Below are 13,818 nucleotides of genomic sequence, written 5' to 3' on the forward strand. Positions count from 1 at the left end.
TGAATTTATGTTGATCATAATTGAGCATCTTGTTATAAAATTTTGAAACCTGTGTATTTTTCCTTTTCCTGTATCTTCTGTCACCATGGTATCTGAAACTATTACAGCTGATTCAGATAAGAAAATAATAGGAAATTTCAAAAAGGTTCTTGTATAATGCTAAGTATGATTCCAGGTCCTGCTCGTAGTTCTAGAAATGGCTGTGTCTTAAATTGTCTTATAAAAATAAAAATTTTAGTAACTTAAGACTTTATCACTTTTAAGTGATTTCACTGGTGATAAGTTTGAAATAACTGTTAACTTGTTGAATGGGATATCTTCAGTTTGTTGCATGTCTTAGGATGAAATAAGAGGTTCTTTTGTTTAAAAAAAACTGAATGCTACTCCTCTTGCTGTAATAGACTTGAAAGTACAAAACTACATAAAGAATATTATGAAAACTTTTGGAAGCTAAAACTCAGGTAGAGGGTATATAAACAAAATGTTGTCAGTACTCCTTACCCAGATGAATTGAAAAAAAACGGATTTTTTTTTCCATAATTGTCTTTAAAGGGGGGAGCATTACACACTTATTAAAGGAATATATTGTAACTAGTGTAACTTCCATTTAGCATGAGAAAGGACAAGGAGTGATAGAAGAGAATGAAGTTTATAGTAATACTCTGGCTGGGGTCTGGGTGACAACCGGCAGCACTCCAGTACTGAGGAGAAACAGGATACACAGTGGCAAGCAGGTAGGATTATCTTGGACTTTTGGATGGGAAATACATTGTTTTTCAAACACATTTTTATTACTTGAAAAAATTTTTTTTTAAATTTTAGGTTGGTGTTTATTTTTATGACAATGGACATGGCGTGCTAGAGGACAATGATATATATAATCATATGTATTCAGGGGTTCAGATAAGGTAAACATTTTTACATTTGGCTTTCTTTTGGGTGGAAGTTGGGTATATAAGGGGTATGTAGAAGAAATTTTCCTCTTGTTTAATGCTCAACCTTTATCCTCTTTTTGTAGATATACTCACACTCTTAATTGTGCTCTTGACTTAAATTGTCAACATATAGCTTTCCTTAGACTAGCTGAGGACAGCAGCCAGTGGAACATATGCCATAAGAGCTTATTTCCACTGTTTTGTCATCCACTATGAGAGTCTTACCAGCTGTCAGTGTGCTCCTTTGTACTTAAGAGAGTGCACCCTGACTCTGCATTGTTGTGTGAGGTACTGTCGAGTCGATTCTTCCTCGTAGTGAGCTTATAGGACAAAGTAGAATTACCCCATAGGGTTTGTTAGGCTGTAATCTTTTTGGAAGATCACCAGCTCTTTTCTCCTGCAGAAGGACTGGGTGGGTTTGAAACAGGGCTTCAAACTGATTCTTCCCACTCAGTCATGGCTGAGGAAGCAAAACTGGAACAGGCCCAAATTTTTAAAATTTAGGCAAACCGGGACCGATAACTGGAACAGGAAAAAGTTACGGGTCAAAGCCCTGCTAGAAACCTAATCTCCCTCTTAGAAAACAAGGGCAGCGTGTGTGTAACAACCAAATGTCTCGCCCGTCGGATTTTGAGCAGAGTCGGAAACAGTGGTACCCCACTCAGAGATGACGGCCAACCGCGCCACTTTAAATGTGTGTCACTCTCTCCACAGTCCTGCCAATAATCCAGTCCACACATCAGGCTCCCTCACTGTGCCTCTTCTGAGTCTCCTGTTGCAGGGCTTCAACCCGTAATTTTTCCAGTCCTAGATTACCCGAATTTTAAAAATTTGGGTCTGTTCCAGTTTTGCTTGGTCAGCCATGACTGAACCGGTTCAAACCCCTGATTTGAACCACCAGCCTTTCAGTTAGCAGCTGAGTGGTTAACCATTGCACCACTAGGGCTCCTTGACTCTTCATTAAAACCAAACCAGACCCGTTGCCATTGAGTCAGTTCCAACTCATGGCAACTCTGTAGGACAGAGTAGAACTCTGCCCCATAGGGTTTCCAAAGCTGTAATCTTTAGGGAAGCAGACTGCCACATCTTTCGCCCACAGAGTGGCTGGTAGGTTTGAACCACTGCCTTTTTGGTTAGCAGCTGAGCGTTTAACCACTGCAACACCAGGGCTCTGTCACGTGGAATCTGTGGTTTCTCAAAAAGAAGTCTATATAAAAGTACTTGTGCTATGTCTGGCATGTCATAGGCATTGTAAATGGGAGCATCAGTTTTTATGCCATTTCAGTAAAATTAATAGTTTTTCGTATACTTCTTTCCTGTGTTTTAACAATAGTCCTAAAGATCATATGACTCAGCCTTTCATTTCACATGAGGGGGATATATAGTAATAATAAGGGTAGTCATTTAACCCACTCAGTTTACTTATTAGGAGACTCTACAGTATTAATAGCAGGTGCCTCAGAAAATAGGCCCAGTGATCTACTTCCAAAAAACGAGCAATTGAAAACTTCGGAGCACAGGTGTAGTCTGACACATGGGGTCACTATGAGTCAGAATCAATTCAACAGCAGCTAGTTTGGTTTATAGTATCATCTATAGTTAAGTGTGTTTTGTGGGAAGTACAGGGTTAAGTAAAATTAAACCAGTTTCTTTGCTGACAGACTTGTCAGAGCAACTTGAGGGACACCACTGCATAGTTAATTCTTACTGTGATTAATGTGGATTTCCACTCTTACTTCATGTAACATGGGAAATGGGAGTAGAAGCAATTAAAATGGCATCACTTTGTTTTATCATAGGACCGGAAGCAACCCCAAAATTAGACGGAACAAAATCTGGGGAGGACAGAATGGTGGAATTCTAGTTTATAATTCTGGTATGTTAAATCTGTCATCTTTTTCTCTTTATCGTTTAATGTTAGTGAACATTAGAAATGTGCTTGCTAAATACCGTAACCTAAATTTTTACATTTATAGGTCTAGGCTGTATAGAAGACAATGAAATATTTGACAATGCAATGGCTGGAGTCTGGATTAAAACAGATAGTAATCCTACACTAAGAAGAAATAAAATCCACGATGGAAGAGATGGTGGCATCTGTATATTTAATGGGGGTCGAGGTATTGTTGTCAATTTTGCATTAGTGAAAAACCCAGTTTTCCATTATTCTTCTTCCATATCTTTAATGATCAATGACACTGCCAATTAATTTATAAATGAGTGGATCTCAGTCTTTTTCCTTATTAAGTCTTGAGATGGCTTAGGAGATCAGTGCCTAGAGTTAAAGTTTACAGAACTTCTTTCTTTTGTAGCCACCTCAAATTGCTGGTTGTCAGTAAATTTTTTAAGGTAGCAGAATTTGTTTACATCCTTCCTCTGGACCCTTTATTATTCAGAATAGTGATATGATTGTAATAAACTCCGAAGTCAAGTTGTAGAATTAGGTGTGAGAAATGAATTGGTCTGTAAAGATATGAAAATGTCTATAGTAAACGGGTGTTGATTTTGTAACCGTTCACAACTGTTCTGCTGGAGAATGGAGTCAATGAAGCCAGGTGTGCCTGGTTTAGTAGCCCTCGAGGTCCGCTCATGTTGCACTGAGCAGAAGTTCCACAGTCCCTGCCCCTTGCCAAATGCTTGTTGTTCATAAAGGGAGCCTAGGGAAGAGTCAAGTGCAAATTTGTCACCATTGCTAAAATGACAGTCCAACTCTGTACATATATGAATTATAGCTAGATATTACTCATACAACATAAACCAAGATCAGTCAACAAAATGTACTACTGCAGCTAAGCATTGATAATTCGTTTCATTAATGACACAGACCCTCAAGGGGCTTAGAATCTAATAATTCAGTAAAGTGACATATCTCTGGTAGGAGTCTTTACAGTATGTAGTGAGGAGACACAATATGGAATGGTCAGTTTGATTTGCAAGGTATTGGGACAAGGGTTCTGGAGTAAATCACTCTTGAGTGGTGTCTTTTTAAAAAAATGAGTGGGTATTCACTGGTAAATGGGGAAGCTGTTTCAGGTATACAAAGTATAATCAGTTCACTCTTATTCTGTAAATACTGATTGATCCAAGCACTGTGATATAGATGATACAGTGGTAAATAAAACACAGTTCTACATCCAGAAAGTTTATAGTCTTGAGTGGCATATTGTAAACAAAAGTAAAAGAATCTTAAAGTTGCTTAGTAAGGCAAGAGGTACTAAAAGTTAAGCAGGACAGGGAGAATGGACTCTGAAGCAATAGCACTTCAGGAGGTTGTAGTGAAAATATTAAAAGTCTGGAGGCAATCTAGGCAAGACATGATAAGAGCCTGAACTAAAGTGATAGCATGAGTGGAAAAAGGAGGGGCAAACAAATGATAATGTTAGAAGGGGTAGAATCAACAGGACTGGGTCATCGATTAAATATAGGGATTGCGAGAGGAGTGAAAGATGATACTCTGGATTCTGATATGAATGACAACTGAGTGGGACCTTGCACTGCGATAAGGTAACATAGGAAGAACTATTTTGTGGAAAACAGTAGTATGGTCAGTTTTAAGCATGCTGAATGCAAGGTATTCCTTGGGATATCCAAGTTGGTATGACCAGAAGGTAATTGATTACACTTAAGTTAAACAGATTTAAGAATTTGCAGCACCATATATGTAATAGGTATAATCATGAGAGGATGTAAGATCACTCAGAGTGTATACAGGGAAGAGAGCCAAGAACAGAACCCTGGAATATTAGTATCTAAGGAGTGAACAGAAGAGGGAGGAAGAGAGAGCCCTACATCCCGGGGAAAAGGACTTTAGAGGTCAATACTGAGAAGTGTCTACAGAAATAAAAACATGGTTCACATCTTCAGGAAGCAGAGAAATACCAGTACACAAGTAATTATAATTTATTATACATACATAGGTTTTATAGTAGTATTATTAGCTAATGTTTATTTAGTACTGTGTACTTTTACATCTATTAATCCATTTAATCCTCATGTGGTAGGTGCTGCTGTGCCCTTTTTACAGATGAGAAACCTGAGATAACTTGCCCACTTACAGGCTAGTAAGTGGTAGATCAGTATTTGAAGGCCTGAAGTCTGACACCCCCACTCTTCATTATATTACCAGCAGAGAGAAGTAATTACATTTGATGAAAATGGAAGTGACATTAAGGAGGAAAGAGTGCAAGATATTCCATGAAGAGCATATATAAAACCAAAAATATTAGGGGTAAAAATGCATAGCATATTCAGAGAAGAGCAGATCATGTAGTAAGACAAAAGAGGAGGTTGAGGGAAAATCTTTTGAAAGGCTTTAAATGGCAGGTTTTTTCACTTTCTGAAAGTAGTTATTTTAAGCAGGGAAGTGGATCCTATGAGTTATGGGAAATTGAAAACCATGCAGCAGATGAAGAAGAGACTGGAGAAAGAGAAATTTATCAGGGAATGAGTGTAGTAATAAATGCCAGAAATAATAAGGGCCTGAACTAGAAAACAAAGGGTGCAGAGGTTCTAGAAATACTTGAAAGGAATTCAGTTTAATTCACCAGTATTGAGAATTCAGCAGTGGTGAATAAACTAGGCATAGTCCCTCCTATCATGGACTTTCAGTTTACTGGTTAGAATGGTTATTTGCTGTTTTTAGCACTTTTTGGTTAAATCCTACCTTAAATATCTTTGAATTACTAATAAACTTGTTTTTGGCTGAGAAATTGGTCCTGTTACTTTTACAATTCAATTAATAAGCAACCAAAAGAAAGCCTAAATACCAATGACAGAGGCTAGTAAAGTTTGTTATATGCATTAGCCTTCATCTGAGGAAATATTTTATTATAGGTCTCCTTGAAGAAAATGATATTTTCAGGAATGCTCAAGCAGGTGTTCTCATCAGCACTAATAGTCATCCAGTCTTAAGGAAAAACAGAATATTTGATGGATTTGCTGCAGGTTTGTATTTTCTTTTGTTACCTGTGGCTTGTTTTCTATAAAATGAAGTGTTTGGTTTTTGATTTATTAGTTCTCTTTTGCTTAAGTATGTTGCCAAAGTGTCATATTAACAATTACTTGTAAGAGTACCTAATCCAAGTTCTAGATTCTTCCACCCTAAACCAAACTTAAAAGAAATATTGGTTACTGTTCAGTAGTTATGAAATATTAGGACAGAATAAACACAGGCCTGTACTACTATAAGAGCCCCTGGGTGGTGCAAACGTTGAACTTGCTCAGCTGTTAACTGAGAGGATGGAGGTGTAAGTCCACCCACCCAAAGGCTTCTCAAGAGGCCTTGTGACCTACTTTTGAAAAACCAGCCATTGAAAACGGTATGGAGCACGGTTCTGCTGACACACATGGGGTCACCATGAGTCTCAGTCAACTCAATGAGAACAATAAACCGATTCCAACTCATAGCGACCCCATAGGACAGAGCAGAACTGCCCCATAGGGTTAGCAGCCAAACACTTAACCACGGCACAATATTTTAAAAAAAACTTGGTGAATGTAATAATGCAAGTACCATGCATATACATGTAAACTTTGTGCCTATGAAGAAGGCAGTTACTTATTATTATTCCTAGTAACCACCTAGCTCCTTTTCAGTGTGTAAACTGGCTGTTACCTAAACATACTTCTGGGCTCTATCCCCTTCTAACTTAGTTTGCAACGGAATTAAAGAAACAAAATTAACTTACTAATAGTGACATTATTTTTCTAATCCAAAACCTAAATTTCTGAACCTTCCCTCTATTAGCAAGGATACAGTAAAAAGTGAGTTTTACTGTCAGTGATTCAGATAAACATTTGTGTTGCTTTAGATGTTAAGAGGGTTAATGTTACACTTTTGATTAAAAGAATTTGCTACATTTGCTATTTCAGGTTTCTTGTAAGAAAAACCATAATAAAGTGATGCATCTACTGTTTGTAAATTTTACTTTAGGTATTGAAATTACAAATCATGCAACTGCAACACTAGAAGGCAATCAGATATTTAACAACCGGTTTGGAGGCTTATTTTTAGCATCTGGTGTTAATGTGACAATGAAAGGTATGTTGGGGTCTGTGTTCTGCCTATAAGTACTCAAGATACGCCGTGAAAAGATGATAATCAAAAGCCATTGTTTGTTATTCAGTAATTTAATTCCTCCTGTCACTCCACAGGTTGGCCACAACCTAGAGAACTATTGTGAAAGAACTGGTCTATTCAGACTTGTTCTGAATAGTTGGAGTATCTGGCAAGGAAAACTCATTTTAATTCTTGGCTGATTACTTAGAATTATTTTGCTGGTTAGCCTCTTAAAATTACCAACTCTTCTGTTAGAACAATCCTGTAATCTTTACAGTAGCTTTTTAAAATCCAAATAGTCTTTGCCCTCTAGAATTTTACTTTTTTTTCTTTTATTACAGATAACAAAATAATGAACAATCAAGACGCCATAGAAAAGGCTGTTAGTAGAGGCCAATGTTTATATAAAATATCCAGTTATACCAGCTACCCCATGCATGATTTCTACAGGTATATTTCAGAATTATTTGAGTCCTGAAAAGAGGAAGATAAGTCATTTTTCTCTTCTAAACTGGCAGTGTCCACCATTTTTATAGATTCATTTCCCTTAAATTTTATGTAAGCTATGGGCAAAACAGAAAGACTGTAACTGAAAATTTTGTAATTGTCCACATTGGGGTCTATGATCAATCTGCTTGAGGATCCATAAAACATGGAAAACTTCTTGGAAATAACTTTAATACTGCAGTAACTAATGATAACATTCACAATATGGAAGTGTTTGTTTATAACATACTGTTTTCTTAGGAGTTTCAAAGCAAAGCTGGTCATTAAGTCTCAGATATGTCCTAGTCAGTGGGTGAGGGTTTTGACTGCCCTCTCCTTTAAGTTGATTCAGCACAAAGACTTGATAGGAACTGAAAATTTTTTAAACTTTTGCACTGCCTTTTCTACAACTTACAAATCATTCATTTTCCTCAGAAGACACAAGAAGATAGGAAATATGCTTATTCAGTTGAAGTCCTTTTCAAAATTAATCTGGCTGTAGCCACATTAACTTTCAGGTTTGGTTGGTCCCCTTTCCTTGTAAGCCAAAGGTCATAGGGTAATAATATACGAGATAAATAAAATACATTCTTTTCAGTTAATGACATGGTTCAAGAAAAGTAACGTAAGCTTTTGCTTTTTAGATGTCACACTTGTAACACCACAGATCGAAATGCCATATGTGTGAACTGCATTAAGAAGTGCCATCAGGGACATGACGTAGAATTTATTAGACATGATAGGTATGTAGCACACTTGATTGCTATGTTACCGAATTATTTTCCCCCTCACTTTCCTAATTTTTGGGTTTTCATTTTGCTTTAGGTTTTTCTGTGACTGTGGTGCTGGAACACTGTCTAATCCTTGTACATTAGCTGGTGAGCCTACACATGATACAGATACACTATATGACTCTGCTCCACCTATAGAATCTAATACATTGCAGCACAACTGAATTCCTTCCCTAAAGAAAAAGTCCTGCCGTTTAACATCATAACTTAAAACTTTTTTTGGAAGAAGATTTAAAATATTTGCCCATGCTACAGGAAGAGACTGTATTAAAAATGGAGGTCAGTTGACACTATGAAGCTCAAGCTACCAAAAAGAAAGTGGCAATATATTGACTCAGGATCTCAAAGCTGGGTGTTTTAGCATTACTGTGTAAAGACTTTTGAAGGGACAAAAGTGAAGAAAATAAGCTGCAACTTTGTACAGATACCAACTTCTGAAAAGCTGGTGTTTTTACAACTAGCATTGAATGCAGTCCAATTTGCAGTAGTAATCTTCAATAGACAAGCAGCTTTGTTGCTGCCTTTATGGACATGGGTACCAATTGCTTTTGTAATATGGTAAAAATGTGAGCTAGCACTTCTGCGTTTCTTTTGATTTTTTTTTTTTAACATGTATTCAGATTGAGAAATATGATTTTAATGCTTTAATCTCATGTAGTTTGTTTTTAATTTCAAGCAAAATCTTATTGTACTTGAACGTGCCCTGTTTTGTTAGCACACCTAGACTTGCTGTAACTGTACTCATGTCCCAGTATGTACGTTCTTTCTATGAAAGAGAAAACACTAATCTTAAATTATATCCAGCAATGTTTCTGGTATCCTTTAAGAAAAGTTAAGACTTATTATTTCCTTCCCTTCCCTGTGCAGCATTCAAAAACCACCCCTAGAGTGTTTTAACGAGACTTCCTAGGAAGGGATGCACTGTAAAACAAAAGTATTCTTGTAACTAACTCAGTTTTGTGAAAGGTAAAAACTACTATGTTTTAAAGTACACTTTAGAAAGTCTCTTCAAAACAGTCCTGTATTTGAACTCTGTTCATAAGTTTTTTTTTGAACAGTTTAGACAAACTGCTGGAAATTAAAACAATTTCCTGCGTTAAGCTGAGACAAGTATATATACAGCCCTATACAGTTTCATAGCTTTTTTTCTCCCCCATTTATGTGTATTGGTGACAGTGGGTATAAACAGCCTGAAAGTGTATGCATGTACCATAACATCTAGACTTAATATATTGTGGAGTATTCAATAACCATTATGTAGAAGGTAGATAAGAATTAAAAGGGTTTAATTTCCTAGAAAGAAAATGGAAAAATGGTCATTTTTAAAAAATAAAGTTTATTAGATCATAATGTTGTCTGAATTTACCACCTTTGTCAAAAGTCAACTCAAACCGTCCAATGTAGTCTATAGTTCCTTAATCAAAGTCAACAACTTATGGACAGCTTCAGCATCTATAGTCGACCTTTCACTAGCCAGGCAAACTTCCCTTAAAATTTAAAAAAAAAAAGAAAAATTTCTTTAGTTTACATTTTCCACAGCGCATTATCCCTCCCCCCTTTACCATTTTTGCAGAAAATGTTTAATAAAAGTCAACTGTATGATAAAATTATACCCAATTATAATTACCGAAATAACCGCAGTGACTTCGTCATCTTCTCAAATTCTCTTGCTTTTCTGTGTCCCTTCTGAATAACCTCCTCTGGAAGATTAGCAAGCCTCGCTGCATTAAAGCCATAGCTTTTAGGACAAGCTCCCTTAATGAATTTATAGAGGAAGGTAATAGTCTCCTGGCTGGGATCTTCACATTCATTTTCTACCATGCATGCCTTGTTTAAAAAAAGAAAAATATGTTGTTTTATATTCTTGTAACTGGCAGTGGACATGCCCAAACTTCGAAAACCTGAACTTCTGCATACAGTCTGCACGTACCATGTGTCCTAGGCGCACAGCTACATTTTGCGAATAATTTTCTACTAGTGAATGGTAGTGGGTAGAGAACAATGTACGACATTTTATATTCTCAGCAAGTTCCTTAACAACTGCATTTGCTATTGCTGTCCCATCAAATGTTGCAGTACCTCTTCCTGTAAAAGTAAAATGGGCATAAATACAGTCAGCCTCAACACAAGAACGATGTACTTTATGAACGAATGCAAAATAGGATAGTAAGATCAAATTAGTACATCCAGAAACATTCGGTAAATAGTTTATGCTTAGCTAAATAAGTCCGCTCGACTGCTCTTGGGGAGTGTTGCTGCAGTTAGGTTCTGTCAAGTTGGTTCCAACTCACAGTGACCCTATGTACTACAGAACCACTTGGGGAATGGGGGTACTTTTTTTTTTTTTTTAAAGAAACAGGGCTGCTTAAGTGCCACTGGTTTTCAGAAATTTCATATTAGTCTCCCTATTAGTGAATTAATAAATATTATTTTCATAACGTATATTTTAATAAGGCTAAGAGACTTAAGAAAGCTCAGTGGTAGAATTCCCAGCTTTGGGTCAGTGGCATAATGGTGAGTGCCGTGCTCTAAGGGCATTTTTTTCCTTCAATCCATGAAGGACAATCTTCCAGGAAAGCAATTCTTTTTCTTCCATAAAGCAATTTCTTTATGGTTTTAAAACAGCCTTTCAAATGAACATTGTAACATCTTACCTAATTCATCCACAAGCACCAGAGAATGTGCTGTTGCATGCGTAAGTATGCTGGCAGTTTCACTCAACTCAACAAAAAACGTACTTTCACCTAAAAAAAAAAAAAAAAAAAAAATCACCAAATGGATACTGAGTTACCCAGTGGTAGTATAGGTTATAAATCTAATCAAGAGATTGTGTAATTCTTAAAATATTGTAAGTAATGTTTTTTAAGTAATCAGCTTTGCATAACACCAGAAAATTCAAAAACATCACATTTAAATGGCTCATATACAAATTAATCAAGAGAGATGTCTTTAATCACTTTAGATATAGAAATGAATCATCAAATAATAAAGCCTTAGGTGGGGGGGGGGAAACCAACCTGACATTATTCTGTCTGAGGCACCAAGTCTAGTAAACACTCTATCAATCGGTGTGAGCCTACACACTTCAGCAGGTACATAGCAACCCATCTGGGCCATTACAGCTAATAGGCCAGCCTGTGGAATGACAGAGGAAAAGCCTTTTAAGACTAGTATTAAAATAACCTATATACAAAGAATTTACCAGAACAAAGAGACAGTAAGCCCAACATCTTTCTTAAGAACCCTTATGTAGGAGCCAGGCGCTCTAAAATTTAATCTTCACAATCCCAAGAAATAGGTAGGTTCTGTTCTTATATCCATTTGCCAGAATGGAGAAAAAATGGGGCTTAGAGAGATAAGAGGCTTAAAACCTATGAGCCTGCTACACTAGTGACTCTCAACCCTAGCTACACAGCAGAATCACTTGGGAACTCTAAAAAAAAAAAAAAAAAACTGATGTCTAGAATCAATTTCAGGGGGTGGAACCCCTGTACTTTTTGGTCCCATTCTCCAGGTGATTTTCTTAAGAGTGTTGAAAACCAGCACGGTACGCTATACTGACTCGTTAGCAAATCTGGTGAACAGGAGTATAATGTAATACAGGCAAGCCAGCACACTTCTTCTATTAAAGACAGCTTTGTGGGCCTTAACTGTGTCTCTTGTCACATGTATCAAAAAAAATAGTCATTAGAGGTCATGAACTTTTTTGCTTTCCTATTGGAATAAGTCTGCCATGGGTCTTTCATAAGAAGGGTTCCTACAAATGAGTCTACAGAAGCATTGCCTCCTACAGACAGACCTGCCTATAAATACTACCCGTGAATTCTGAAGACGACCTCCAAAACTAAAGATATTAAGAGTTGGGGGTCATTTTGTCCAAACCCTGATAAGCTAAAGTCACAACGAATTTTCGTATTAGAAAAGAAACTAAACTGTAGTTCAATCTCCCACCTCTTTTCATTGTTACAATAATATTCTTTTTATAGCCATTTCTCTCCACTAAGTATGGCTTCATAAGCATCTATATAAAACAACATTTGCACCTTACTTTCCATGTAACCTATTTTTATTATGAATACATCTAACTTCCAGGGAACTGAATTCAGTCAAGTCAAAGAACTTGTAAACAAATCATGACCTAAAGCCCCTCCCTTTTTCCACATACACTTCCCCTAACATTATAGACAGGAGTTCCTGGACTGACTGTGCAAATAGTTAAGCACTTGACTAGCTGAAAGGTTGGTGAGTTCAATCCCACCCAGAGGTGCCTTGGAAAACAAGGCCTGGCAATCTGCTTCCGAAACGTCACAGCCTTGAAAACCCTATGGAGCGGTTTTACTCTGCATACATGGGGTCACCGTAAGTTGAAAATGACTCAACAGCAACCAAATATCTGAAACAGGTAAAATAATTCTCTATTTTATAACACAAATTCTCCTTTATTTACTAGGAAGCGACTCAATTTTATCTAACTTGGGCTATTTGGGAAAGGATGGCCTAAATATGCAATATATTCATTCCTGAGGTGTTACAAATGGCTTTCTGATAACAAAGCCTTAAGGATCAGCTTACCTGCCTCATGAGTGTAGATTTGCCCCCCATATTTGGTCCAGTAACGAGCACACAATAAGCTTTGCCACTATCCTCCTCTTCCTCACAGCCTATTAGGATGTCGTTAGGAATAAAGTCATCTCCAAAAAAAGTCTTCGTAATGCAGGGATGGCGTGATCCTCTAAGCTCTAAGAAGGGGGGAGTGTCATCTTCTGGCAACAGAATTACTGGACGACACATAGGACCGTCACCTCCTCGGCTATAGTTCGCCAGACACAACAAGACATCTGTTAAAGAGAGGGTTAAAATAAGTTTTCATCATTTCAGGGGTTTCTTGGCGGGTCAACTATCATACATGCTGAATAGCACAAAGACCCAACTTCTATAAAAAGTCTTCCAAAATATATTTCACTCATGGTATGTTCTACTTACTTTTGACAGGTAAGTTGGCCATAACATTAAAAAAAAAAAAAAAAAGAAATTTAGAAAGCTGAAAAAGTTAACAAATTACAAATGCATAATCAATTCGCAGTAAAGCGTGACAATCTGAGCTAAAGGGAAAGGGGAAGATTACACTCTTGAAATGTGTATGCATATGAATTTGCTGAGATACAAAAAGAAAAAATGTAAAGGCTATAAAACTTAAGTATATTAAAAAATGATGGGTCAAGAGTCTTAAATTAGTGTAGCTTAAGTTAGCTACACTAATTTAAGATTATCAAATACTAAAAAATTCAATTAAAAAAGCTTGTCTCGTTAAAGTACTAAAAATCTTCTATCACTTTTATTCAATTATTCAAGGCGAACGAAAGGCCAGGAGCCTACTAAAAACTAAAAGCAACTTTCAAGTTGCTGTGGCAATGTAGTCATTCTGCCTAGAGAGAAGGCACATATATACTTACAGAAATAAATACTATGTTAACTTCTATCTAGGGTTATGTGTGAAAGGGGACTCCGTCCAATGGATCTGAATCTTAGTGCCTTGACAGCACAACTG

General features: G+C 36.8%; 2 protein-coding genes across 2 annotated transcripts in view; one reads left to right on the forward strand and one right to left on the reverse strand.

Annotated features, from left to right (window-relative positions):
* Positions 1-9,620, forward strand: part of FBXO11 (F-box protein 11) — a 23,573-nt gene extending 13,953 nt beyond the window's left edge. Inside the window, exons 14-22 of the mRNA XM_004369482.2 lie at positions 612-734; positions 823-908; positions 2,735-2,811; positions 2,912-3,055; positions 5,769-5,879; positions 6,868-6,975; positions 7,335-7,443; positions 8,124-8,222; positions 8,305-9,620. Coding sequence (XP_004369539.1) covers positions 612-734; positions 823-908; positions 2,735-2,811; positions 2,912-3,055; positions 5,769-5,879; positions 6,868-6,975; positions 7,335-7,443; positions 8,124-8,222; positions 8,305-8,434 — 987 coding nt within the window. The 3' untranslated portion in view covers positions 8,435-9,620. The remainder of the gene's footprint in view (positions 1-611; positions 735-822; positions 909-2,734; positions 2,812-2,911; positions 3,056-5,768; positions 5,880-6,867; positions 6,976-7,334; positions 7,444-8,123; positions 8,223-8,304) is intronic.
* The window catches only part of MSH6 (mutS homolog 6), a 20,518-nt gene continuing 16,286 nt past the window's right edge, over positions 9,587-13,818 (reverse strand). Inside the window, exons 5-10 of the mRNA XM_012556540.2 lie at positions 12,843-13,108; positions 11,288-11,405; positions 10,925-11,014; positions 10,201-10,355; positions 9,898-10,097; positions 9,587-9,757 (exon numbers count right to left, since the gene is read on the reverse strand). Of these exons, the coding sequence (XP_012411994.1) occupies positions 9,676-9,757; positions 9,898-10,097; positions 10,201-10,355; positions 10,925-11,014; positions 11,288-11,405; positions 12,843-13,108 (911 nt within the window). The 3' untranslated portion in view covers positions 9,587-9,675. The remainder of the gene's footprint in view (positions 9,758-9,897; positions 10,098-10,200; positions 10,356-10,924; positions 11,015-11,287; positions 11,406-12,842; positions 13,109-13,818) is intronic.

This window comes from Trichechus manatus, unplaced genomic scaffold (genome assembly GCF_000243295.1).
Source record: "Trichechus manatus latirostris isolate Lorelei unplaced genomic scaffold, TriManLat1.0 scaffold00005, whole genome shotgun sequence".
Classification (NCBI taxonomy): domain Eukaryota; kingdom Metazoa; phylum Chordata; class Mammalia; order Sirenia; family Trichechidae; genus Trichechus; species Trichechus manatus.